The 25,666-nt window shown below is 42.9% G+C and overlaps 1 protein-coding gene across 1 annotated transcript; it reads right to left on the bottom strand.

Annotated features, from left to right (window-relative positions):
* Positions 1-1,655: 1,655 nt before the first annotated feature.
* GINM1 (glycosylated integral membrane protein 1) lies at positions 1,656-24,108 on the bottom strand. Its single transcript, XM_065680547.1, has 8 exons — positions 23,956-24,108; positions 11,508-11,567; positions 11,238-11,334; positions 8,870-9,021; positions 6,867-7,023; positions 5,963-6,093; positions 4,346-4,509; positions 1,656-2,560 (listed from the first exon to the last, which is right to left on the bottom strand). Exons 1-8 carry the CDS (start codon positions 24,058-24,060, stop codon positions 2,452-2,454), a joined length of 975 nt encoding a protein of 324 aa, XP_065536619.1. The 5' UTR covers positions 24,061-24,108; the 3' UTR covers positions 1,656-2,451.
* Between the last annotated feature and the right edge of the window lie 1,558 nt (positions 24,109-25,666).

Raw genomic sequence — 25,666 nt, 5'->3', positions numbered from 1 at the left:
GTTTTTAAACCGGCTCATTACAAAATGTTTCAGTGTGGTCCCAGCTCCAAGCAGCACTCCTGAAAGGCATGAGGTTTGCATGACTCAGGAAAACCACGTGCATGCTAAAGCAGAAGACTAGTGCTGTATGAGTTGATAGCTCCACCTCCGTAGCATAGCAGTGCAGTGTTATAGTATAGCAGTGTTGTCTGGCAATTACTGTGTTAAAGATCTGCACTGGTCTTTAATTTTGTTAACCCTGATGGTAGCGTTTCTTTCCTTGTGCTCTGTGGAACACCATACAGAAGAGGAGGATGACAGCTTATGGAAATCAGCCAAGTTGTGAAGCACTACCAGCACTTTTTCAGGCTTAACCACTTGTTTATGTTGCAGCTGTTTAGCATAGAGTGAAATCTCCTTGTTGCTGTGCAGGTGCTTGGTTTACAGTTTCATAAGTGGGGATGCAAAGAACAGAGCCTGCAACAGCTGCTGCATTCTGATCTGCAGTTCAATTAACACTGTGCTTGTGCTGTAAGGAAGAACTGTTGTGTTTTGTGTCCACCCTGGCTCCCTCCTCCCCCAAGAAGCTAAACTTCAGCCTTATACATTGCTTCTATTTTGAACTCTGTTAATGAGGGGCCCAGGGCTATGTGCATTATGTGGAAAGAACATTAATTTCCACATATAGAGGACCTTGCAACTGTTTGAAGACTTGCTCTTGTCTGTGCAGTCACCATGCCTCTGCTAGTCTTAGCTATTTCCTGTTTAGCCATGGATGATAACAGACCCTCTGTCACGTACATTCTTTAACTGTCATGTATGTTCTTTAACTGAACTGCATTCTTTATTCAGATGCCTCTGTGGCTCTGCCATCATCTCTGACTTGTGTGGTTACTTTACCATGATGGTAGGTAGCTCTCTGGTGATAAGCCTTGGAAAGCCCTGCTTGGGGCTCTGGGGATGTTGGCCATTGCTACTCATGCCTGATCACCAGAGCAGCTGCCCTGCTCCAGAGTTTTATGGCTCCAGAGCACTCAGCCAGTTATGACACATCCCCCAATTCTATCGTCATCACTCAGCTAAACCTGGCTGATGTTGGGGATCCTGCACTCCCCAACCTCATTGAGCTTGAGGAAGTAAATGTAAATACAAACCACATGGTGCTACATCAAAAAATAATCTATTTTTTTAGGGAAGGAAGTTTGAGCAGTGTCCCTGTTACCTCAGGCTGACATATACCATGCTGCACTGCTGGGTGGTGGAGTTGGTTTGGTTGTTAGCAAGGTCAGTCAGCATTAGAAATGTTTCTGAGACAATTCAAATTGTTCCTGTCACACACCAACTGTAAGGACAAAAAAACAACTTGGAGAACTCGTTACACATTGGATAACCTTTCATTAAGGGGGGAGATGTATGTGTGTATTCCTAGCTTTTCTCCCTCACTGTAACAGCTTTAGCTAAAAATGGGTAATTTCCATCACTCAAATGATAACTCTGCTCAGTCTTATACCAGGTAGTTGATGTTCTTTTGAATGACTCCCCTAGTCATTCTTTTGACAAAGTGTCGTGTAAGCAAGAATAATGAAAAGTTAAAAACCAAATAGTGCCCACATCTAATGCATGCGGCAAACCACTGGGTTGCACAGATAAACAGAGCTGCACGCATAAACACAGTCTGATAAACAATTTAAGTGTTTATTTGAAAAACGATAGCAGTACAAATGGGCAGGGGCAGACTGGGCCTGCACAGCAGTGGTAAGCCAGTACTGTTGTAGGAGCTTGTAGGATTTCCTTTTCTCTCTTGAGACTTTGCAAAGTACTGCTGTCACAGGTACAAAAAGCACATTCTTCACAAGTGCCAACAGTTTCTGTAAGTGGAAGGGGCCATAAAAGTGTAAAGTGCTTAAATCTACCTTTGAATTTTGGTTTGCATATTTAAAACGTAAAACTACTTAAGTAACACAAGGGCTTTGTAGTGATGTTTTCCTCGCAAGGCACACTCAACCCTAAGAGACTTGACACCAGGTTGGGCAGCTTTGTTTAGGCTTGCAGGCACAGCTGATGTTTGCGATACTCCTTCGTCCTTTTCTGAGGAATGCTGTCGGGAGACTTCAGGACACCCTGAATTACACCACCTCGATACTCAGGATAGCTGCCCTAGTTTATCAATGGGCATGAAGGCAGCCAGCATCCTGTCTGAGGTGAGGAAAAGTGACTTCACAGAAGTTAAAACCAATGGTAGCCCTCAGGGTGCAAAGCTGCTTTATTTTGACGCTTCTGAAAAAGCTGCGTTTTAGCGGAGAGGCACAAGGAAGTCAGCTTTGGGCCTCAGCCTGAGTGTCCCTTTGCCAATTTATCAACTGACCAAGTTTTCTTAGTAGGAAACAAACACAGTATTAAGATCAAGTGCCAAATTGCAGGTCAACTAAAAATCGGCTTTTAAAAAACAGTAACTCCAAAGCAAACACAGCATTAGGTACATGTTTTCTCATCTAAATTATTTTTCCTGTCTGGAAGATCTGAAGGCAAGCTGATGGTAATCACCGGTACAAAGCTGACTTGATCCAGGAGAAGGGTGCCTCTGAAAGGTAAGATTAGCTGGCATTAGAAAACTATCTACAAAGCAATTCTGCGTTCTGAAAATTAGGTTTATTCTTAGCTCATCAACATACTTTAAATCAATACATCAATTATTACTCTCATGATACCTCTTTTATAAAAGTAGAATGAAAACTTGATACAAAACTGGCTCCAAAATGAAATAGCTGTGGTTTCAGTGGGGTCCCTTCACCCAGTTTCCACATCTGAAATACCAGCAGTGTGGGCTCCATAGGCTCAATTTCACAGCAGCCTCATAGCTGTCTGATGTCAGAAGCTACTTCATCAGGCTCTTGCACCTCATTCTCTAGCTAAAGCTTCCAGTTTTATCAGTGCACTGTAGAATGGCATCACAGACTTGGGACAAGGTCCTGATACGCATCTGCAACTGTGTCATTCACCAAGTGAGACTGATTCTTGCTGATTTACAGTCATGAATTAAACCGCTACCACATTTTACAGGACCGCTTTATAGAGTTAGCAAGAAAATGAGAGTGTGGTTTTGGGTGGGGTTGGTTCGTTGTTTTGTTTGTTTGTTTGGGTTTTTACCAAGGACCCACCATCTTTCCAGTGTAGCAGTATCCTGAAATGCTCTGACAAGCCATGCACAAGCCCCATGTTCCAACTGGAAATTACTGCAGGCTGGTTCCTCTGCTCTGTATTCACCTCTGCCATGGACACTTTGCTGAACTGTTTATGTGGATTAGATTTCATTTTTTCCCCTAATTCTACTTAGTTCAAAGTTTCACACATGGCAGTATTAAGCTACTTACTGCTGGGGGGGTACAAAGTGTTTCTTGACTCTTCCTGCTCTAACAAGTTAGAAGAAATACTCAAACCCGACAGCATGCTTTGTGAAGTGTCGGGAGAAACATGGTCTCTTCTGTCGCTGCAGTTTCTAACTTTCCTGATCTTCCAGCTCTCCATTTTTCTAGCTCTGTCAGACAGACTAAAGCCACTCCTATCCCTGGGGTGATACGTAAATTAACTGCACTCAGAGCCATTCAGACCCACAGCTGGTCAGCTGCATTCAAAGATAACAGCTGTGCTTGTGGGGCCTGAAGAGAATATATGGTTCCAAGGGTTTGGTCTTCCAGAATTGACTTGGTTTGCCTTAGAATGTACACACTTGCCCATTCCAGCACTAAATCTATACTGATTTCTTATCTGCAGTTACTAATTCATCTTTCCTCCCCTTGTTTGGAGAGCTTGCTTCTCTGAAAAATACTCCTATTGCTGGTAACAAACCAACTGAGTGAATAAAGCCATCTGCAGTCAATAAGCTTTACTTATGACCTTTTGCCACCAACTGAAATGGCCTGTAAGCTGCCTGCATAGGTAGCTCCTCCTTGGAGAATTCCCATACAAATTTGCAAAGTCAAATTTGAGGCCTCCCATAACAACTCTAACAACTCCAACACAGTGGGAATATGAAAAGATGTAGAGTTGTTGGAATTGTTTAGCTTCTCCCCTCCTCTCCCAGCAATATGATTGTGTGTTAATGGTGTCTCACAACATAGTCCTTAGAAGACCTGATGAAAATCTGGCAGTCTGACATCCAAGCTGAAGCATTTCCAATGAAAGATTTTCCCATGTTCCTCTGAAATGCCTGTGTGTCAACAGGGCACTTGGAATGGGAAGTTACCAGCAGCCTTTTCACTGAATTGTTGACACCTTCATACAGAACAGGGCTGCTGCTTTAAAGAGTTTTACTTTTTTAGTTAGTGTTTTGACTTCATCAGAGAAGCAAACAGCAAAAATGACTTACTTGTTTTCACAGGAAGGGAGGATCACCTTTAGAACTTTGAGAATAAGAGCTGCTCCAACAACTCCAACTAGAATGACTTCCATCAAACTGAAGAAGATGGGTAAAGATCGCAGCCAGAATCTGCACAACACTGTCCTCAGATCTTCCACCCATTGGCACATCACCTACAACCAAACAGGTAAAAATAAAAAGACAGGTTGCAAAATACAGCAAGTGCGGGTTTTGTAGATACTGGTGAATTCCATTGTGTGGTGATAGTTTTACTGGAATTTATGTATGCTTAAACATACATATAAGCAGGATGAAACTGACTGGTGACTCACAGCTCTTCTATGAGGTTTGGAAGAGGCAAAGGTTTAATTCTCTGCTCATCCTAGCAGAGTTCTCTGAGAGGAAAGGCCACTTTAGAAAATAAAGGACATCTGAACAGAGCAGGTGAAGGGTAAAAGCAATGTGGAGAAGCTGTGATACCATGGCAGCGTACAGAAGCGAAAGCATTACTGGCAGCCTGGGAGAGGGGTAGCACCTTCTCCAGCCTATCTGTAACTTTCAGCCTACTGTTCTGGCCCTCCTGTCTCAGCAGCAGGTTATAAAGTGGTTTTTTTTCAGCCACAGAGAAGGCCATGATGCCTCTCCTTACCTCACTTGGAACTGAAACTTCTCAAGCTGTTGCTGTGTTTCTTACAATGGGAGAGAGCAATGGCCCATCTTCCAGAGGGCTAAAACTGACTTAAAGCTAAATGATACTTGGAATTGTATAAGCGCTTTGCTTGGTATAAATATAGCAACTCTCATGTCATGAATATCTCTGAGGTCAGAACACTGCAGGATTCTGAAGTAAAAACATCCAGTTCCTCCCTGCTAAGGGGTAATTTAGGAAGTGTTTTGTTTGTTGATTTTTCAGTTTTGTTTTGGGTGATTTTGTTGTGTTTTTTAAAGCTTACTGGAGTGTCTGTAAAAGCCTGTTCTTAGTGGCTGGCTATGGGGATTTCTTAGTGTTCTGTGGAAGTCAGTTACTGCCATATACTTCACACAATAGAAAATCCTGGTCTTTAATAAACATAAAGCAGTAAAACAGTACTCTGAGAAGTCAAACACCAGGTTAAGCAGGGATGGCAATTCCAGAAAAGAGCCATTACATATTATGCTGGGGTTTGGGTTGTTGGTTGTTTGGTTTTGGTTTTTTTCCAAATTAAAAATAAAGGACCAAAGACAAAGGCCTAGCAAAGTTATACACCTTCTTAACATCTTCAAATGGATGTTGTATTTGGTCTTCATATGAGGAAGATCTACCATCTAAATCCTAACAATGCTGGGTTTGTTTATTTTGTTCTGTAAACATCCACAAAGGAGGAAAGCATAATATTTGTATATGGTGCTGTAAAGAAAATTGAAAATGGGGAAGTTCATTCCCTCGAACTGTAGTACTGGATAACATTCAGCTTTATCCGCAGCATGTTACTACAACTTTTCCTCCTAGAAATGTCACCAAGCTGTATGTGTTTCATCCTTTGGGAAACAAGATGAAAAAATGAGGGAGGGGAAAAAACCTGCTTTTCCTTTTTAAACCATTCTTTAAAGGTTTATACTAATAATTCAAACAAACAACAGAACTACCTTGTAAGAAGAGGGAGGTTCTATCCTAAGAGGGGTCTCTGGTAACTTGCCAGGTAATGCCTCTTCATCTACTGTAGTTTCCACTTGCCGGATGAGATACTGACTGGTAGTTTGCAGTGGGTCTTGAGTATCTGAAGAAGAAAAGCTAGAGTTCAGTGGGCGGCTTGCTTTCTATTTGACTCGCTGTTCAGGAAGACAAAGACATGCTGCATTTCTGTGCTTACAGTACATTTCTCACACATTTACAGCAAGAACATAGAAGGCTGACTTTTTTTGTTCACTTGAGTAGTGAACTTGCTAAGCAGCAGTGTTAGAGTGCAGCCTTAGCTGTGCCCTTAAATTCAGCTTAAATTTCAGCTGCCGCCAGATTGAAAAGTGAAGAACTAGATAAAAGTATTTCATCTCCTATGAGATCCCTGAGAGTTTTTAATTAAATAGAACTGAAACATGATTAAGGCATCAAATAACTACTCTTGCTTTTAAGATACTCAAGTTTAATAACATATAATTATTCTCTGGTTTGGAAGTGACCCAGACAGGTATTTCCTCTCCAGTTTTTCTTTCATTCTCAGGAAAAAGGGGGAGCTTTAGAGAAACTTCCATCATAGCTCTGAGAGAGAAATTTATTCCTGTGAGATGTCTGGGTTGCAGACTGACAAGTACCAAGTGCTTCAGAGGAGAACAGATTTGAAAACAAACAAACAAACTACCTAAATGTAGAAGAGTTGAATTCAGATGTTTAACAAAAACAAAACCAAACTATATTAAAGAAAACATTTCCATGCCAATGAAGAAACTATTCCACTATGTAAAACACAGGAATAATGATGTTCTTTTGCCCTTGTAAAGGAATACATCAACCATGGATAAAAAAAAAATCTTATGTAACAGCTAAGAGAGATACCTTTTCCTGAGAGGCTGGGAAGTGTAAATAACATGTCGTTGTCCCTTGGGATGGAATACAGCATGCTCTCTTTCAAAGGGACAGTGTAGTTTGAATGTCTAAGTACTCTCAGGTCCTTTACTAAAATATCTATTTCTGTTACTTCTTCCTGCTGAACCTAAAAGAGACGCAAATCTGTCAATACTGCAGAGTTTAGAGTAAGAGTGAAGTAGGCTGGCAAAGAAAACCAATGCATCACATAAAACTCCAGGCCATTAAGATTTAGACATAGGGATGTTAAAAAGATGCAAAAGCATGAGGTAGTTGCTCCATGGGCTTTTACCCAAGTCTTATATAGCCTTTTATGATCCTCTTTCGGGGAGGCATTTTAGGGCATGGAAAACTCAAGTATGTAGTGAAAGAGCACTTGCAAACATTGAAAGTGTTGCTGAGGCAAGTCTGACAATTCTGCTTTTGTAGTAGTGTTGCTTTTTTCCAACAACCAAAAGAGTATGTGTTTTCCTCCTTTTCCAGTGATGCACTGGACCCATTTCACTTAATCACTGCAAGCATCACTTAATTTAGAACACATTCAGCATAACTCACTACATTCAATAACTGCATTGAGGCCAAGAACTGACAGAAATCCAGAGTGTTTATGATCATAATTCTAACTGTTACACAGAAATGTAACTAACAGACAAGGAATGGAGCATGTGATAGTTTCACTCATGCTTTCAGAACAGTAGGCCAACCAACAATCTCCTTTTGCTTCAGACATACGGAGAACAATGTGAAGAAGCAGATGATCATTACTGTCAGCTGAAAACTAATGAGAAAGATGGAAAACTTTTAATTTAAACAATTAAGGAAACCATATTAGCTTTCAGGTTGTTCTTGCCAGGTCCCTGTGAAAGTAGGAAATGCATTGTGATGCCTAGTTTGAGATCTGCCTCTAATTTGGGATTGCGTAACTACTGAATCAAACCAAGGATAAATTACCCTCCTAGAAGTGGAATAAACACTTCATTAGAAAAGCTTCAAACCTCTCAGTGGGATTTTTCATTAACAGAGTAAAAATTTGATGTGATGCAGATCCCTGTAAAAAACAGGATGCTGAGCATGCAATTTATGAAGGACCAGTGGCATTATCATAATTCTCCTGTTACAAAAAAAGGCAGCAGAACATAAGCCAGTTTCTAAAGAGCCTGGCCACATGCAAGATGCAGACATATACTGAACCAAAAACACAACATTTTTGCTGGCTTCAGCAGCTGTCTCTTCTCTTCAGAACCTCTCTGGTTGGAAAAATAACTATATTGGTGATTTTGAGAACTCAGTTCTGCACATTTCAGTCTTGGCTAGAACTGTAACCCCTCACGTTCACTGGTACTTGTGCAAATACTGTCAGAATGTAGGAGGTTTTTTCCCGTTAATCTCAAAATCCATTTCATTATTAAGATTTTTATCCAAATGAATTGATTATTTTACATGCAAAACATCCCAAGGCTAAGCTTTCAGATATTGTGGGGCTTTCACAACAAGCCCACCTGCCATAAGAGTTTGCTGCTATAAGCTGTTCCCCACGCTACATGCCTGAAACCCTTTACTAGCTTGGGATAAACAACAGGGAAAACCTCAGGACTAATAACAAGCCCATGCCCCTTTTATTTATTTTTTACATTATTTGTAAATGAAATATTGCTTGTGAATCTGACTTTGCATATGTGCACGTTTTGAAACAGCATGTGACACAGTGATGTTCTAACAATTACTACATTATAAATAAATTATTAAATACAAACAGAAGCATTGAAACTTGAGGACTCCTCATGAATCATCTTTGCTACTACATGAGTAAATTAGGTTGGTATTATCTCCCTCATTACTGTGCTAGCCAGCATTAGCTTCTGTAGTACTTTGTGCTCTAATCACCAACCAGATGCATGTAAACCTTTGAATCCTTAGTAATGACTTGCCTCTCATAAATTAAAAACAAGCAGAATGTTAGGGGTTTTTTTTACCTGTTTTCCATCAATTTCTGTCACTTCCTCCTGAATGACAATCAGCTGCAAATCGGAACTGGATGCCAAAGGCCACTTGTGAACCATAATGCGAACACTGACGGTTCCCAGGCGCTGCTGATCTGGTAAGTTATCCAGGTTTCTGTTCTCCACTGTTAACACACAATGTCACAGTTTTCAAAGAGAAACCATCCCAACCAGAAAGCAGTACACAACCAAGGGGCAAACAGTTGCAGCTCTGACCTAAATGTAAAGGCACATGTAGCATTTGCATGAAAAAGTCATTACAACTACAGAGGACCACTAGCACTCAACCAGAGATGCCTGAACAGTTGTACAGAAGTCTGTACTATACTGATGTCCTTAACACTTCCAATAAACTGCTGTTATAAGCTGTAGTAATCTGGGCAACAGGTAAAACAGATGCCATGATTTTTTACCAAATCAGACTTGGAGCAGGTCTCATGATACAACACAGCAGACAACAGCAGCACTGGACGATCCCCAGACTGAGGAAGCTTGCAAACAATGTCGCATCCCTGCCTTTGAGGTTTGCATTTAAGCACTCTAAGCACCACTCTTTGGCTTTGCTATTGATGCATTCCTATTTGAGTTGTCCAAACAAGTTCACAAGAGTAATGCCACAGCCCAGTCAGCCACCTGTGTAAACATCTTGATTGGCAAAACATTTCCCTTCCTCTCAATACAGAAACAAACACGCTGTTTTCCACACACACCTAATATACTACTCAAGGCAAGTTCCCTCATACGTGTTTTTTCTATGCCTCCCCATTTTCATATGTGACTGATGACACCTCAAGCTCTCTTCCTACCCAAAACCTTTCAGCTATCTCAACAACCCAATATTCCACAAGTACAGAGAACTGCCTTTCAACCCTTGCTGTTTCTGCGTAGACTTGGTACCCTTCTACTAGCTGCCATGCCTCTACAGCGGGTGAGAGCACAGTAGAACTGCAGTGCTGCATAAGTGTAGGAGTGGAGGTGACAGATCTCAAAGAGCATGAATATTTAACTCAAGTTTATTTCTATACACGTTCAGGGCTATTCTTCCTCTCTGTTAACAAGTAACAAGTATCTCAATATTCCCTTAGCATTTTACAAACATTATCTGAATCTATTGTTAAGGATTTAATAGGCAAACAGAATAAACATAACAGAGGCTACTGTGCTGAGGACTCAGACCCAAACATGGAGATAGACAGTTCCAGGTTCCTACCTCCCAGGTGAAATACGTATTTTTCTCTCTGTTTCAGATTCATGTTCATACCCGTAGTCATTGCAAGCTATACAACTATGATTTGGGAAATTACCAGGAACTACAGTAGAGTGCTCAGTAGCTCTCAGAATTAGTCAATAAAATCATATCTATTTTTCTGGACTCAGTCATCTTGCAGGTAGATGACATTTTGTCTTGTTTTTTTAGTATAGAAAAAACAGAAGCAATGGAAACATAAATATCTCAGAAAAAGAGAAATTAATTACTGCTCTCCCACTCCAGAATAGCGTCAAATTAATAATTAAATATGCTTGGGAATTCGGGTTCAAGAAAAAAGGTCATGGCTCAGAGAGCCAATTTAGAAAAAGCATTAGTATTCTGTAAGTACATGTCTGATTGTAAGGAGAGGATGACCTCAGAAACAAAGCTAGAGACTAGCTGCACCTGATCCATCAAGAGATCATTCTGAATACAACAGAAACTTAAATGAGCATAATGGCACTTGTTTAATTAATTATACAGTATGCTCTGTGCAACCCAAAAAAAATCACGGTACTTTCTTTGACAAAACGTGTAGCACTGAATCAGTGGCAAAAATAGCAGTGTCAAGATAATTCCAAGTCATTAACCACTGCAGGACACTAGCAAAACTGCAGTGTTTGTGCTGTAATAGCCTACCCAGCAGAAACTTTTTTGTCCAGTGTACACAGAAATGAGATGATTAAAAGATCTTCCTAATAATAATTCATACTTTTGTTATTGAATCTCCTTTTGGATATATGCCAGCCAACCTAGGGACACAGCTATTAGCAGGGTGGAGCTGCATCCTTCTGTTTACATTGTCTAGCTTGTAGTGCAAAACGTTCTTTTGAAAAGATAGGCAGAGCCTGGATTTCAGATTAGACCATTTACATATCAGAATGTGAATGTGGCTTGAGAACAAGGCAGTAAGGTTTTTTCCACCCATTTTAGTAGTAAAATTAGCCTACCTTGTGAAATGACTTGCTTCTATGATGCTCAGGTTTGCAGAGTATGAGAACATGTAGTCACTGTAAGCTTTGGTTACTAGATAACAGGGAAGCCAAATACCCCGGGGGATAGGAAATACAAAAACAAAAAGGGAATACTCACATATTACTGTTTGACATGTTACGTGGGCAACCCTGCTTTTCATAGGGAAATCATTTAGGTATACCTGTCCGTTAGCAAAGGTGATATTAAAAACAACCTGAAAGACAGACAGACAGAATGAGTGTATGGTTCCTGGCACAATGCTACAGTTCTGTTCTCAGAAGAACACACCATACTGACTGACATCAGGGAAAACAATGCATTTACATCCACACACAGACTATTTCACTGCACATTAATTCACTGAATAAATAGAAAAACTGGACAAACCTGTGCTTTGTGAAATTCCCCATTGCTTTTCAACATCATAACATTGACTCTGATCGTTTCCTGGAAAACAAGGGGGAGAAGAGACTTAAGTTTCTGAGGAAACACATCAGCCACTGCAGGCCACAGGCAACTTTCACGCACTGTCCTGACAGAATGATAGCATAAAATCCCCAGAGCACATTCCCAGTCTTTCCATCCAGCCGACAGAAGAAAGAGGGATATGCTTACTTGCTCCATGTAAGGATTGGTTTGGGGTTTTCCCCCTCTTTTTAATAAAGAGCATTGATAAGAAAGAATGACAGCTGTACCCCTTATGTATAGGGTTTTTTTTAAATAAAGATAGAATAATAGTAATCAAGCTAAATTCTCAGGAGAACTTGTTTCACATGGATATAATGGAAAAGAAGCCTCTTGTATTAGCTGAAAAATAATACAAAATACTAGGTAAAAATCAGATTTTCTATAAATGTTTTTTAAGCACTCCACTTGGTCTTCAAGATGGAGTACAATTTAATACACTTTAGCCTATACTAAAGAACACTCAGTTTTGTCAATGTCAGCAATAATACTATTTCTTTTCTTTGGTTATCATTCCCAAATTATACCACATGGAACACCTCCACACTTGGAGGTAATGGGGATTTGCTTCTTTCTTTCAAACTCTATCAATTGCTGTAATTTATTGACTGACTCATTCTATCCTCTCATTTTGCCCCTGTAATGTCAGGGGCTGTTTTACAGATGGAACCTTAAATCCCCTGGGCTGCCCCTGACAAAACCTACACACAAAAGCCAGATCTCTCTTGGATATTGCCAAAAGTGATCATTGTCACACCGTTTTCCTGAGTCATCTCTTCAAAAATAACATTAAGCTCCATATTTGCCTTTTGGGAGTCTTAAATGATTCTAATTGTGTTTCATTTTCTTCTGGAAAACCTTTCCATATCCTCAGCATCTTCTTCAGCTCTGTGTTTGAGTCATTGTTTCATAACTAATAGCTATAAAGCAAGTCATGTCTCAATAAAAAGTTTAACTCAGATTTAAAATAAATAAAACCTGAAACATCTAAAATGGGGTTTTGTTTGGGATTTTTATAAAACACTAGATTTTCAACCAGGAAATACTTGAAATATACAGTACCTAGCATGATATAGTCCCAGTTCATGAACTATGTTGTGTTAACAGGGCGAATGCTGTGCATCACCCATTCCCCCCAGTGGGTGAAAGTGGGTGAGCTGGGATGATGCTCTGCTTTCCTGTGAGCTTCTCGCAATAGAATCAGAGAATCAACCAGGCTGGAAGAGACCTTTAAAATCATCAAGTGCAACCATTACCCCAGGACTGCCAAGACCATCACTAAAGTGTATCACTGGGGGCCTCATCTACACAGTTTTTGAACACTTCCAGGGATGGTGATTCCACCCCCCGAGCAGCCTGTTCTAATGCCTGAGCACCCTCTCTATCAAGAAATCTTTCCTAATATCCAGCCTAAACCTCCCCTGGCACAGCTTGAGGCTGTTACCTCTTGTCCCATCACTTGTTCCTTGGGAAAAGAGGCCAACACCCACCTCACTACAACCTCCTTTCTGGTAGTTGTAGAGAATGATAAGGTCCTCCCTGAGCCTTCTCTTCTCCAGACTAAACAACCCCAGTTCCCTCAGCCATTCCTCCACTTTACCTGAGTTATCCTCTCTGGCCTTTCATTGTGTTTGGCATGTATCTTGTGGGTCCTGCCTCGTGTAGATTTTGGTATGGGGTGAGTAGGGTCAGAACATTGGCCACAGCAGGAGCCGCTGAGTTTTGCGTGAGGCACTGCAGGAAAGACCAGTGGGAAGCCAGGGGAAAAAAGCAGTGAGGAATTTGCCTCCAAGGAAGGATTAAGCACGCTGAGACCATTAGGATAAAACCAGGTTGAGTTGGAGGACTGTTATTTTCCATGGGAAGATACTATGAAGAGCAATGAACAACCTGATCATGAATTGCAGCAAGGAAGTGTCAGGTGAGACATTAAGAAAACTTTAAATGTTAAAAGTAGCTGAGTACTAGAGTAAATAGTAAATAGTTGGGGAGAGCGTAAAAGTTTTGGACATGACTGGAGCGCTTTAAGAATAAGTCTATCAAGAATGACATCAATATAGTTGATTCCGACTCTGGAAAAATTGGTCTTCCTCTGATCCTTGAGATGTTTCTGTATCAGTTCAGGAACATTTAAAGCAAGGACAATTGCAAACTGATTATTTTTTAGCAGCATAACTTGTAGATGTGTTTGAAATGTTTCTTAGCAAGACTGGCATCAAGTCTTGTGAGAAGGCTTAGTGAAGAGGCAAAACAAGAACATAGATGACCCAGGAGAATGGATGTACAAAATATGGGATGTTACACCAGTAGAATTTGTTGGATCTGGATGTGAACAGACTGGTCACAGGAATGACAAGAATATGAGTTCTTCCTTGCTTATAAACACAAAATTGCAAGGGTCATGGTGTAGCTGCTGTACTGGAGTATTAATCATTGCTCTAAGTTATTGAGTAGCTTTATGAACCCACACCATTCTGGAAATTCACCACCATCTCCTGGGATGATGGTGAGAGAAGGCATGTCCTAAAGAGATGCTGCAAGGACAGGCAGCCCATGCAGGAGAGCCAATCCAACAGCCTTTGTCCGTCAGAACAAGGAGCCAGGCTCCCTCCTCCCAGCTGCGTTCTTGCTTCTGTTGTGCTTGTGCAGCTCTTCCTTGCTTGTTCAACTGACAGAAAAATAGTCTGGCAAAAAAAAGGGAAAGTTTTCCTGCCAATTTAATGAGCTAAACTGGCTCACTGGCTTTGCGTAAATGAGAGGGAAGGATGATGTGTGGGAGAGAGCTATGCTCTTTCAGTGGCAGAGGCAGCAAGAGTTAAGCTGTCTTACTTGTCTGCACGCTCTGATCTATTTTTTGTAACTCTGACGGCACGGAAGTGATCCATTGACATATTTTCATCTCTTAAACATGTAATATGCTCTTCAAGTGCAAATTTTAAGTATCTACCAGAATTCACTACGGGCTTTACGAGGAACGTAAGGGCGATGAAGAGAGACTACAGGGCCCTGGGACGGCTGGTTAAAGGGTCTGGAGCACAAGTGGTATTTGCCTCCATACCTGTTGCAAGCGAGGGTGAAGGGATATATAAGAAGACTCTGCAGGTTAATGTATGGCTACGTGACTGGTGCCAAAGGCAGGGGTTTGGGTTTTTCAGTCACGGGCTGCTGTATGGGACACCTGGTTTGCTGGTGACAGGCGGGATACACCAGTCCCAGAGAAGAAAAAGGGTTTTGGGGCAGGAGTTAGCAGGGCTTATTGACAGGGCTTTAAACTAGTTAGGAAGGGGGGAGGGGATTTAACTGGGCCTGTTGGGGACAAGCCCAAGAGGAACATGCTAGGGATTGAAGGATGGCGGGCTAAGGAGGACTATCAATCTCTTGTTTCACTTGTGGGAAAGGATAGCTCTTTAGACCCTGTCCCGCAGGGGAAAAAGAGTACTAGGACTGGCTCCCTGAAATGCCTGTACACCAATGCACGCAGCATGGGGAATAAACAGGAGGAGTTAGAAGTCTGTGTGCGGGCTAAAGGTTATGATCTAGTGGCGATTACAGAGACATGGTGGGACAGTTCACATGACTGGAATGTGGTCATGGATGGCTATGTCCTTTTTAGGAAAGATAGGTCAGCGAAGCGAGGTGGTGGAGTTGCTCTTTACGTGAGAGAGCAACTAGAATGTATTGAGTTCTGTCCGGGGTCGGATGAGGAGCAAGTGGAATGTCTGTGGGTACGAATCAAGGGGCTGACTGGCACAGGTGATGCAGTTGTGGGGGTCTATTACAGACCTCCTGATCAGGACGAAGGAGTTGATGAGGCTTTCTACAGGCAACTGGAAGTAGCCTCGCGACTACATGCCTTAGTCGTCGTGGGGGACTTTAATTACCCCGATATTTGCTGGAAGACTCACACAGCCAGTCATTCACAGTCTAGGAGGTTCCTCGAGTGCATTGATGATAATTTCTTAATGCAAATGGTGGACGTACCAACTAGGGGAGCAGCGCTGCTAGATTTAGTACTCGCCAACAAGGAGGGTTTGGTCGAAGTAGTGACGGTCAATGGCAGCCTTGGCTGCAGTGACCATGAGATGGTGGAGTTTAGGATCCTGTGTGGGAGGAATAGAATACCTAGCAAAGCCACAGTTCTGGATTTCCGAAGGGCCAACTTTGGCCTCTTCAGTCAACTGCTAAGGGAAGTCTCATGGGAAAGTGTACTGGGCGGTAAAGGGGCTCAAGATAGTTGGTTAGCATTCAAGGACCGCTTCTTCCAAGCTCAGGATCGGAGCGTCCCAATGAGTAGGAAGTCAAGTAAGGGATCTAGGAGACCGGCGTGGTTAAACAAGGAGCTGCTGGGCAAACTCAAGTGGAAAAGGAGAATCTATGGATTATGGAAGGAGGGGCTGGCCACTTGGGAGGAATATAGGACAGTTGTTAGAGGATGTAGGGAGGCAATTAGGACAGCTAAGGCCTCCTTGGAACTCAATCTTGCTAGTCGGGTTAAAGACAATAGAAAGGGCTTCTTCAAATACATAGCAAATAAAACTAAAACAAGAGGCAATATAGGCCCACTGCTGAACGAAGTGGGTACCCTGGAGACAGAGGATATAAAGAAGGCAGAGGTGCTGAATGCCTTCTTTGCCTCTGTCTTTACTCCTGCAGACTCTCCCCGAGGGCCCCGGATTTCTATAGCCCCAGAAGGAGTCAGGACAAAGGAGGAGTTTGCTTTGGTAGATGAGGATTGGGTTAGGGATCAGCTATGCAAACTGGACATCTGTAAATCGATGGGTCCGGATGGAATGCACCCACGGGTGCTGAGGGAGCTGGCAGAGGTCATTGCTAGGCCACTTTCCATCATCTTTGGTAAGTCGTGGGAAACGGGCAAGGTGCCTGAGGATTGGCGGATGGCAAAGGTCACACCAATCTATAAGAAGGGCAAGAAGGAGGACCCGGGTAATTATAGACCGGTCAGCCTTACCTCCATCCCTGGAAAGATGATGGAACAACTTATTCTTGACTCCATCACTAGGCATATCAAGGATGAGGGGGTCATTAAGAACAGCCAACATGGTTTTATGAGGGGGAAGTCATGTATGACCAACCTTATAGCCTTCTATGAGGAAGTGACTAGGTGGAGGGATGATGGTAGAGCGGTAGATGTAGTTTTTCTTGATTTCAGTAAGGCATTTGATACTGTCTCCCACAGCATCCTCATAGATAAGCTAAGGAAGTGTGGGCTTGACGATCAAGTAGTGAGGTGGATCGAGAACTGGTTGAAAGGAAGAAGGCAGAGAGTTGTGGTCAATGGCGCAGAATCTAGCTGGAGGTCTGTGACTAGTGGAGTTCCTCAGGGGTCGGTGCTGGGACCGGTGCTGTTTAATATTTTCATCAATGACCTGGATGAGGGAACTGAGTGCACCCTCAGCAAGTTTGCTGATGACACAAAACTGGGAGGAGTGGCTGACACACCAGAGGACTGTGCTGCCATTCAGCGAGACCTGGACAGGCTGGAGAGTTGGGCGGGGAGAAACTTGATGAAATTTAACAAGGGCAAGTGTAGAGTCTTGCATCTGGGGAAGAACAACCCCATGTACCAGTACAGGTTGGGGGTTGACCTGCTGGAAAGTAGTGAAGGGGAAAGGGACCTGGGGGTCCTGGTGGATAGGAGGATGACCATGAGCCAGCAATGTGCTCTTGTGGCCAAGAAGGCAAATGGCATCTTAGGGTGCATTAGAAAGGGAGTGGTTAGTAGGTCAAGAGAGGTTCTCCTCCCCCTCTACTCAGCCTTGGTGAGGCCGCATCTGGAATATTGCGTCCAGTTCTGGGCCCCTCTGTTCAAGAAGGACAGGGAATTGCTTGAAGGAGTCCAGCGCAGAGCCACAAAGATGATTAAGGGAGTGGAACATCTCCCTTATGAGGAGAGGCTGAGGGAGCTGGGTCTCTTTAGCTTGGAGAAGAGGAGACTGAGGGGTGACCTCATCAATGTTTACAAATATGTAAAGGGTAGGTGTCAGGATGATGGAGCTAGGCTTTTTTCAGTGATATCCAGTGATAGGACAAGGGGCAATGGGTGTAAACTGGAACATAGGAAGTTCCACGTTAACATCAGGAAGAACTTCTTTACTGTAAGAGTGACAGAGCACTGGAACAGGTTGCCCAGGGGGGTTGTGGAGTCTCCTACACTGGAGATATTCAAGGCCCGCCTGGACAAGTTCCTGTGTGATGTACTGTAGGTTACCCTGCTCTTGCAGGGGGGTTGGATTAGATGATCTTTTTAGGTCCCTTCCAACCCTTGGGATTCTGTGATTCTGTGATTCTGTGATACCGCATCAACAGAATTGACAGCTGTTTTGAAGAAAAATAATCACTGCTTATATAGCTCACTTTTTGTACATTTAATGCTTAGTTGTTGAGCATATCTATCTTGGCCTATGCCTTTCATTTTCAAATCATTTGCTAAATAATAAAGTAGGGTGAATTTTCCTTTTTTTCAGCAGTGACAGGCTATCAGTCATTTCCTTTTTCTTGTAATCTCAAGTGAGTCACTCTGGAGATGTTGAAAAAAGATTACAAAACACTTTCTGTGTAAAAGAACTCAAATTGCATTTGAGGTTTAAAAAACGAACAACTATTAAGACTGCCCGGAAAATCCATCCTTTGTGCCCTTTGAATTCCCAGAAAACAGAAAAACCTAGTAAGTAATGATACAAGGTTTTGATAATCTGTTTGACAGTATAGAAGACGTACAGCTCTGAGTGCTACAGCTGAGAGCTGAAAGGTCAGAGGATATTTTTTTGCTGTTGTTGGTAATGTACAGAATTCTTAAAACATAAGAAGAAAACAAGGTTTGAGGAAATCACAGGATGACAGAACAGATTACATCCTGGTTTATATTGTTACTTTGGTTCATATTTTCAGTTACGGTCTTCCAGTTCTCTAAGTAACTTGGTAATTTACATTTAACTTGAACAGCGAGGATTGAAGTTCTCAAGGAAAGTCAGTATGAACACCTGCTTCCTAGAAGGGGCACTGAGAAAGAGATTGCTCTCAGTGGGCAGAGTTTTCCTGCTGATCCGACAAATGCATCTGAAGCACCAATGACAGGTCATTTCCAACCAAACGGTTATCTGTCCTAGACTTTAAGCCATGGGTCTTGTGATGCCAGATTTCTGATGAATCAGACTGGGATGTTTTCCAGTTACTGGCATTCCTGCCTGCCTGCATACACTAGTTAACACCTGTTGGTTTAAGGATTTTTTTACATTATAGTGTCACTTCAGAAGCTGTATGTTCATGATATAGTAAGCCAATCCTGTAGTAACAAAGCCATTGACAACAGGACAAGCATCCTCTGCAGTAATCCATAATATTGCACTATCAAGTTCTGCAGAAGCTGGAAATGTGTGTAAAAACTGCCTGTACAACTTACAATACACATTTCAGTATTAACACCACCAAAGTTTACATAAATTTCAGACAGTCCTGTAATTCATTGGAGTATTTGAGAAAGCTGCACTTTGAGAGAGTGAAAATCAAAGGTCAGCCCCAAGAAGCAGTTCAGGTCCTTAGGCATCAGGCTCTGCTTTCAGCTTACCACTGACATGATTCTATCATTCACAGCACTTTATCCCTTTCTCTGCTGGCGAATACCTTCACACAAAACACCCCACACCGAAAATGGCCCTATCATTCTTAATGCTGTCACAGGATGTAGATCCCTCTCCTGAGTTTTCCTATGATTTCTCATCACTGTTTTAGTGCTCCAGCAGTGATATTTACAGCAGTAATGACCACAGAACCTGTAAAGAGGACAGCACTTCCACCACAAATGTGTATCATTCTGCTCTAGGACAGCTAGGCAACAGCAGTAACAGGGACACACATTACAGTGAACTCCTGATTTTCTGTTAACTTGAATAGACAGAGATAAGCAGGCAGTGACCATTTTCTAATCATTTCCCTTTTACCATGTGCTGCAATGGAACCCAGAAGCGTTAACTGGGGCAGTATAATCCCAGTAGCTGCAGAAGAGCAAGATGGGGAAAAGATGGCAGCAAAGAATATAAAGCATTTGGCATAATGTAAATGGAATATTAACTGATTCTTCCAGACTCCCATGGCAATGGCACACAAATCTACAGAGAACACTTCACCTAATCACAGCCTTTTATGAAAAACGCTGCACAAGACAAAGCTGTTGGTTCTGATCATGCAGGAACTTCTAATGACAGAACCACAGAAAATCTTCCAAGGGCAGTGGGTGCCTGATGGGGTGCACCGCACAGTTTCTCCCAGTACAGGGTAATGGTTAAGCCCTACACCACTGCATTAGTCACATAAACCCTGTCTAGATTCTGGCACTTGCAGCCAGCCCACTTAAAGCACAGCTGTTCTTTATGGAGGCTCTCCAAACAAGGCTCTTTCTGCACTAGGAGGCCTGTGGGAAGTGGAGTGGGCAGCACTGGGAACAGATGGCATAGTGCTTTGCAAGATGGCCAGCTGTACAGAGACTTGAAAGACAGACAATCCCCTCGCAGTGATTACAGAAGCACTACTGCTATACACAGTTTGTGACAGGAAAATGTAAAGTCCAATGAAGGCTGCCAAGCAGATAAGAAATAGACAAATGAATAACTTGTTTCTGAACTTGGAAAGAGATTATGGGGAAAAAAAGTGTTTGAACAGACAAACAAAACTACCACCCAAATTCACACCACTTGACACTAACACAGGCAACTGGTTCCATTCTCTGCTTCTCATAATTCTTTCGTCAGACTCAAACCAGAGGTATGCTGTAGGATGCTGTCAGACAGTTATGTCTGACAGCATCCTACAGCATACCTCTGGTTTGAATAACTGAGTTCAGAAATAACCATGGTACAAGTCTGACATGACAGGTCTGACCTGACAAGTTTGCAAGTCCCTCACATTTTACACAATTTTAGTACAAAATCTTCTCCAGTAAGGTCTGGCATTTTTAAGCTGCATGACAATATTTAGGGTAAGATAATGAAATCCAGTATCTGCTTAAGTAACTAAAGCTGAACTATCTTTAGTTCAGCTTATATAAATATCTCTATCTTAACATAAAAATCTAACATGGTGCTTTTGCTTTAATTTTCTGAACACACTTATATTCCTTCCTTGCCTTATGATGAGTCTTAGTATAACATTGCTTATCCTTTCCTCTGCCATACATATGTTGCTAGAATCAATCACCTTTGCTTACTCTCTATTAAATCAATTCATACTATGAATATTTTAGCAGGAGTCTTAAAAGGTGAATACTTAGTCCCACATCACCAGGACATGACTGCATCATGCTGCTTTAATTTAATCAAATATACAGAGAAAGATTATGTCAGATCTTTAAGGCATAAAGTTTAGAACGTATGCCAGGTGGTTAATAGAGAAACTGGCACACAGCAGTGAAAGGAACATTTCAGCATGGCACTATTGACAAGTTTCTTCTTTGATTAAAGTACATTACTGCACGCATACTCAAATGGTTGATGAAGATCACTTTTTTCTGTTGTGACATAATCTATCTGCACAGAGGTTTCTTGCAGCCAACAAATAATGTTTTTCAGGCAACTAAACTAAAAACCAAACCCATCTGGTAGGCAAGTACACCACTTGGAACACTGCTAAACCTGAATTATCAAGAACAAACAGAGTAAGTAAACAACAAAGCATTAGCATTTGGCCCACTGTGCTTTTAGCTAGTTCCTATCAGTACATTAAAATAATACGCTGAAACACAAAACCTAATTCCTGACCTTGCACTAGAATAACATGGTCAGTTGTATTCCTGCATCATTCCCCACCTTTTTTTATTACAAAAACCCCACTTTGTCTACTATCAATCAATCTGTATCTCAGTTTTGCTTATCCAAATTTCAGGAGAGAGAAGAAACTGAAAGCGCACATGCTGATGTTCAAAATAAAAGTCTAGATTTCAAAACATCTTAAGAGATGACAAGTATTGCACAAGAACCCAGACATTCACATTCCAGAGCTGAACAAAAGCATTTCAGCCTTACAAAACATTATTCCAATGTCTCAGACTTTTTCCTCAGTCCTTCCACTATGGTTTCTGTAACATCATGGTCACCATCTTGGAAGTAATACCATGTACAAGAACTACAAAACGTGCAGCGATCAGTAGTGTGCTGCCAGTGGGCTCACAGAATAGTAAAGGACACAGTCGTGGTACTCAGACAAAGAAAAGGTGTCCTGTTGATGCAGCCTGCTCCCAACCAGCCTGCAGTCCCAGGCCATGCTGAGGAAAGACCACAATTATTCTGACCCCAGTGCTCATTGTCTTAAGTGTGTCGCTTCTGAAGCCAACCTCACAGTATGGCATTTTTGCTCTGCCTACTCCCACTGTAGGAACAGACAGTTCTGTTCCTACCAGGCCACCATAAACCATCTCATGCTCAAAACCCAGCAATAATAATTCCACTCAAAACTTTTCCAAGATGCACTGTGCCTTCTACATCAAAATTATCCTGTTTGTACAAAATAAACAGTGCATGAGGAAACACAAGTGCTCACTTTTTTAAGCTTGAGATTTAAAAAAACACCAGAGTAAAAATGTATGTGTTGCCTTTTTGACTATTACAAGAGCTGTTCTGCATATACTTGTGCCACCGCACCAATATAAAGCTAAAAAAGCGCAGATAGTTGCAACCATCAAAAACTGAGTTGACAGATCACCTAAGCAGTATGGCACAAATGGACAAGCGCACCCGACAAACAGCACAGCTATGCCCATAAGGCATTACACCCCAGTTACCAAGTCAAGCCCTATCAGCACTCTAAACCATACCTATTCTATTTCTGCCCCCAAGCTGGCTTCCACAGGACTGCTCTGGTGCTGCCCTGCTGTGCTCACTCGCGCTTTCAGATCCAAAGATAGCACTCACAGATGTGCCTCCACTTCTTGTACAACTGCCAGCTCTGACAAACAACTTTAATGGTATTCAGTGGAAGACAGTCTCTGGGTAGACGGCAAGCAAGAGAACAGGTCTATATGCCCCATTGTCACTTCATGTGTCTTGGCACATTCGAGCTAGCACTCCCCTGCTCCGACGGATAAGCAGAATACCCAAGGACTAAGCTGTGTCTGCTCTTTTCAGTGCACCTGACTCCAAGCACTTAGGAGCTTTTATAGGTGTCTGAAGATCTAAATCCCCATTCTGAAAACAGATCTAAGCAAATCTCTCTTCAAATGTTCCTACAGAGAGGCAGAAACCAGGAAGTAAGCCCAGGAATCCCACTTCGCAACACAGGGTGTGCCAGTGCAGGGCCTCTGTCAGGCTTTCTTGGAAACATTTTACTTAAAACAGAGCAACCAACCAAACAACATCAGCAACAACAAAACCCAAAACCATAGCAAATTTAATCACGACAGCAACTTCACATTGGTTAGACAAGTGACTACAAATGCAAAACAGCTCTTCCCTCTTTGCGACCTCACACTTTGGGAGTTCACTATTACAACAATTAGAGGATGTATTCAGTCATGATTCAAGTACAGACCTAAGCATTCAGTTCTCTTCGGTAATTCTAGAGGTTAAAGATCACCAGTACCACAGCACATTTTTTTATTCCCACTGAGACTATCTCCCAAGCAGTACTCAAGAAATGCCTTCCACTTTTTAAAAAGCCACCAAATTTAATTCAAAACTAATCTTACCAAGATACAGCATAGATACTGGAGCAAAAAACCAGAGCATGATGTCCCATAATATACCGATGCATCGTAACCCTTTGCTTGGTTCAATCTGAGTACAGAAATCACTAAAAGCAAGCATGAACCTAAGGCACGGCACACTTCAATAGCGCCGAAAGTCCAAACATGGGTAGACAAGCGTTAGAATACAGTGTAAATACAGCTACGTTGCATAGAAGTAACAATCTTCCCCCACCACCACCGCCCCCAGCAAACAGTCGAATATTATTTAGCATATTAAATCCTATATAAGCCATTAAAGAGGTGGGGAAACATTAACTGAGTTTGTGGGAGATGCATAATCCTGTCCTTTCGTGCCATTTTGCCACACTCGGACCGGAGCGCACTCGAGCAGCAGCTCAGCGCTCTAAGCAGGGGTAACACACCTCAGCCTGCCGAGCGCTACACCCGGAAAACCGCCTCGTTCCCAGCGCACCGCCCTGCGGTGCCATCAGCTGTGCCCGCTCCTCCAGCGCCGGCTATGCCACCCGCCCGGCCGTGCCAGCCAGCGGCCAAGCCGCCCACGGCCGCCCCAGAGCCGCCCGCTCTCCGGCACGGTCCGGCTCGCCCCTCGGAGGGACAAGGAGAGGGACAGGGAGAGGGAGAGGGCCCGGCCCCGCCGCGCCCCGGCCCCATCGGTACCTGGCCCAGCGGAGGCGGCACGGCGGGGCCCAGCAGCGCGGCAGCCAGCGGCAGCAGCAGCAGCGGTGGCAGCAGCAGCTCTCGCCGTCCCAGCGCCGCCTCCATCTTGCGACCCGGGAATTAAAACAAAGTGAAACATCAACAAGCGGCGGCAGGGGCGGGGCGGGACCGGGAGGAAGAGGGGGAGGCGGTGCCTGGCCCCTTGCCGCCGTCGCCTCCCTCCCGGGCGGCCTGACATAAAGCTCATGCAGTTCCAGTCCCCTGCCATGGGCAGGGACACCTCACGCTAAACCATCTCACCCAAGGCTTCGTCCAGCCTGGCCCTGAACACTGCCAGGGATGGGGCAGCCACAGCTTCTCTGAGCACCCTGTGCCAGCGCCCCACCACTCCGGGCATGTGTGGAGATGGGCCTGCTCCCACAAATGTTCATTACCGTTAATAGGTGATTACAGCCTTTGAAAGCACTTTGTATAATAATTACCCATATAGCTAATGTGAATAATTCTCTGTATGAAATGGCCAATGTATGCTTATCAAACTGACCTACTTCCTTCACTCCCCGAAGATACCAGCAGTTGTCCACCAGCAGCAGGGGTTATATGGCCAGAGTGATGCCAGGCTGAGCTCTGAGCACCGCATGTCCAGCAAGGTTTCTTGAAAGCAAAAGGGCTCAGTGTGCCCCAGGGCACACTCTCAGAGAGAGTCATCTGAAAGGAAGAAAGCAGTAGATGAAGTTTTAAAGACCTGGACGTCTTCAGCCTAGAGAACACAGGCAAGTTTAACAGTGGCGTCAAAACCATGGAAGTCCCAGGCCTAAGAGGAAAGGAAACAACCTGTCTCTCCAAGTCCTCAGTGGATAGGAAGATTAAAAGTGCCTTAAGAAGGATTGCCATTGTCTGTTAGCAGACTTGCTAATGGCAAACATCTTCACAACTTGTCTGGGGAGGTTTTACTATAGCCAGAGCAGAGCTGTCTTGTTACAGCAGTCTGCAGCCTGATTTAATATCGCTCTATGACTCCCACGTGGTTGACAGTGAACATAAATCCTAAGACCCACAGAAACTTAGTATTTCATATGCAGTTTCATTCATGAGACAGCAGTGCAAACATCTGGCACAAGATAGAAGGCATTAGAAAATGAGGCCTAAGAGAGTCGTATGTATCTATATCAATATCTATATATATGGTAAGTCAGCTCCCCAACAAGACATTTTGCTGAATCTCAAATGGGGTGCACAAGAATTTTCAGGGATACGATGGCAGCTATAATGATGCAGCTCTTGTTGGTACTTGCAGTCATTTGCATGTGCTGGTGGGAGGCAGTTATATTACCTAAATTCCTAATTGTGAGTTGCACTCCATGTGTAAATCAGAATGGGGGTTACTTCTAACAGGATTGGTGAATCCTAGATGAGCAAAGGCAAGCTGAAATACTACAGTGCTTTGTGTATGAGATTCATGATTCAAAGATTTACAAAAGGCACCAGAGGCATCATGATTAATGGTATTGGTGTACATAAAAATCCCAGGAAGCAAGGACTGCTGAACTGCAGAATTTATAGATGCAGCAAAGTTCAGGCTGGGTTCTCAGCTGACCTCAAGGAATTCAGTATCTCACTGAAATGGTGAACGACATAAATGTCTGTTCCTTTTTGTCTGTCTCCTTTTACAAGTTTCCTGGAAAACCATCTATCAGGTAATGCTTTCTTT

This window comes from Lathamus discolor, chromosome 5 (assembly GCF_037157495.1).
Source record: "Lathamus discolor isolate bLatDis1 chromosome 5, bLatDis1.hap1, whole genome shotgun sequence".
NCBI classification, from domain to species: Eukaryota; Metazoa; Chordata; class Aves; order Psittaciformes; family Psittacidae; genus Lathamus; species Lathamus discolor.
This window is presented reverse-complemented; position numbering and strand designations above follow the sequence as displayed.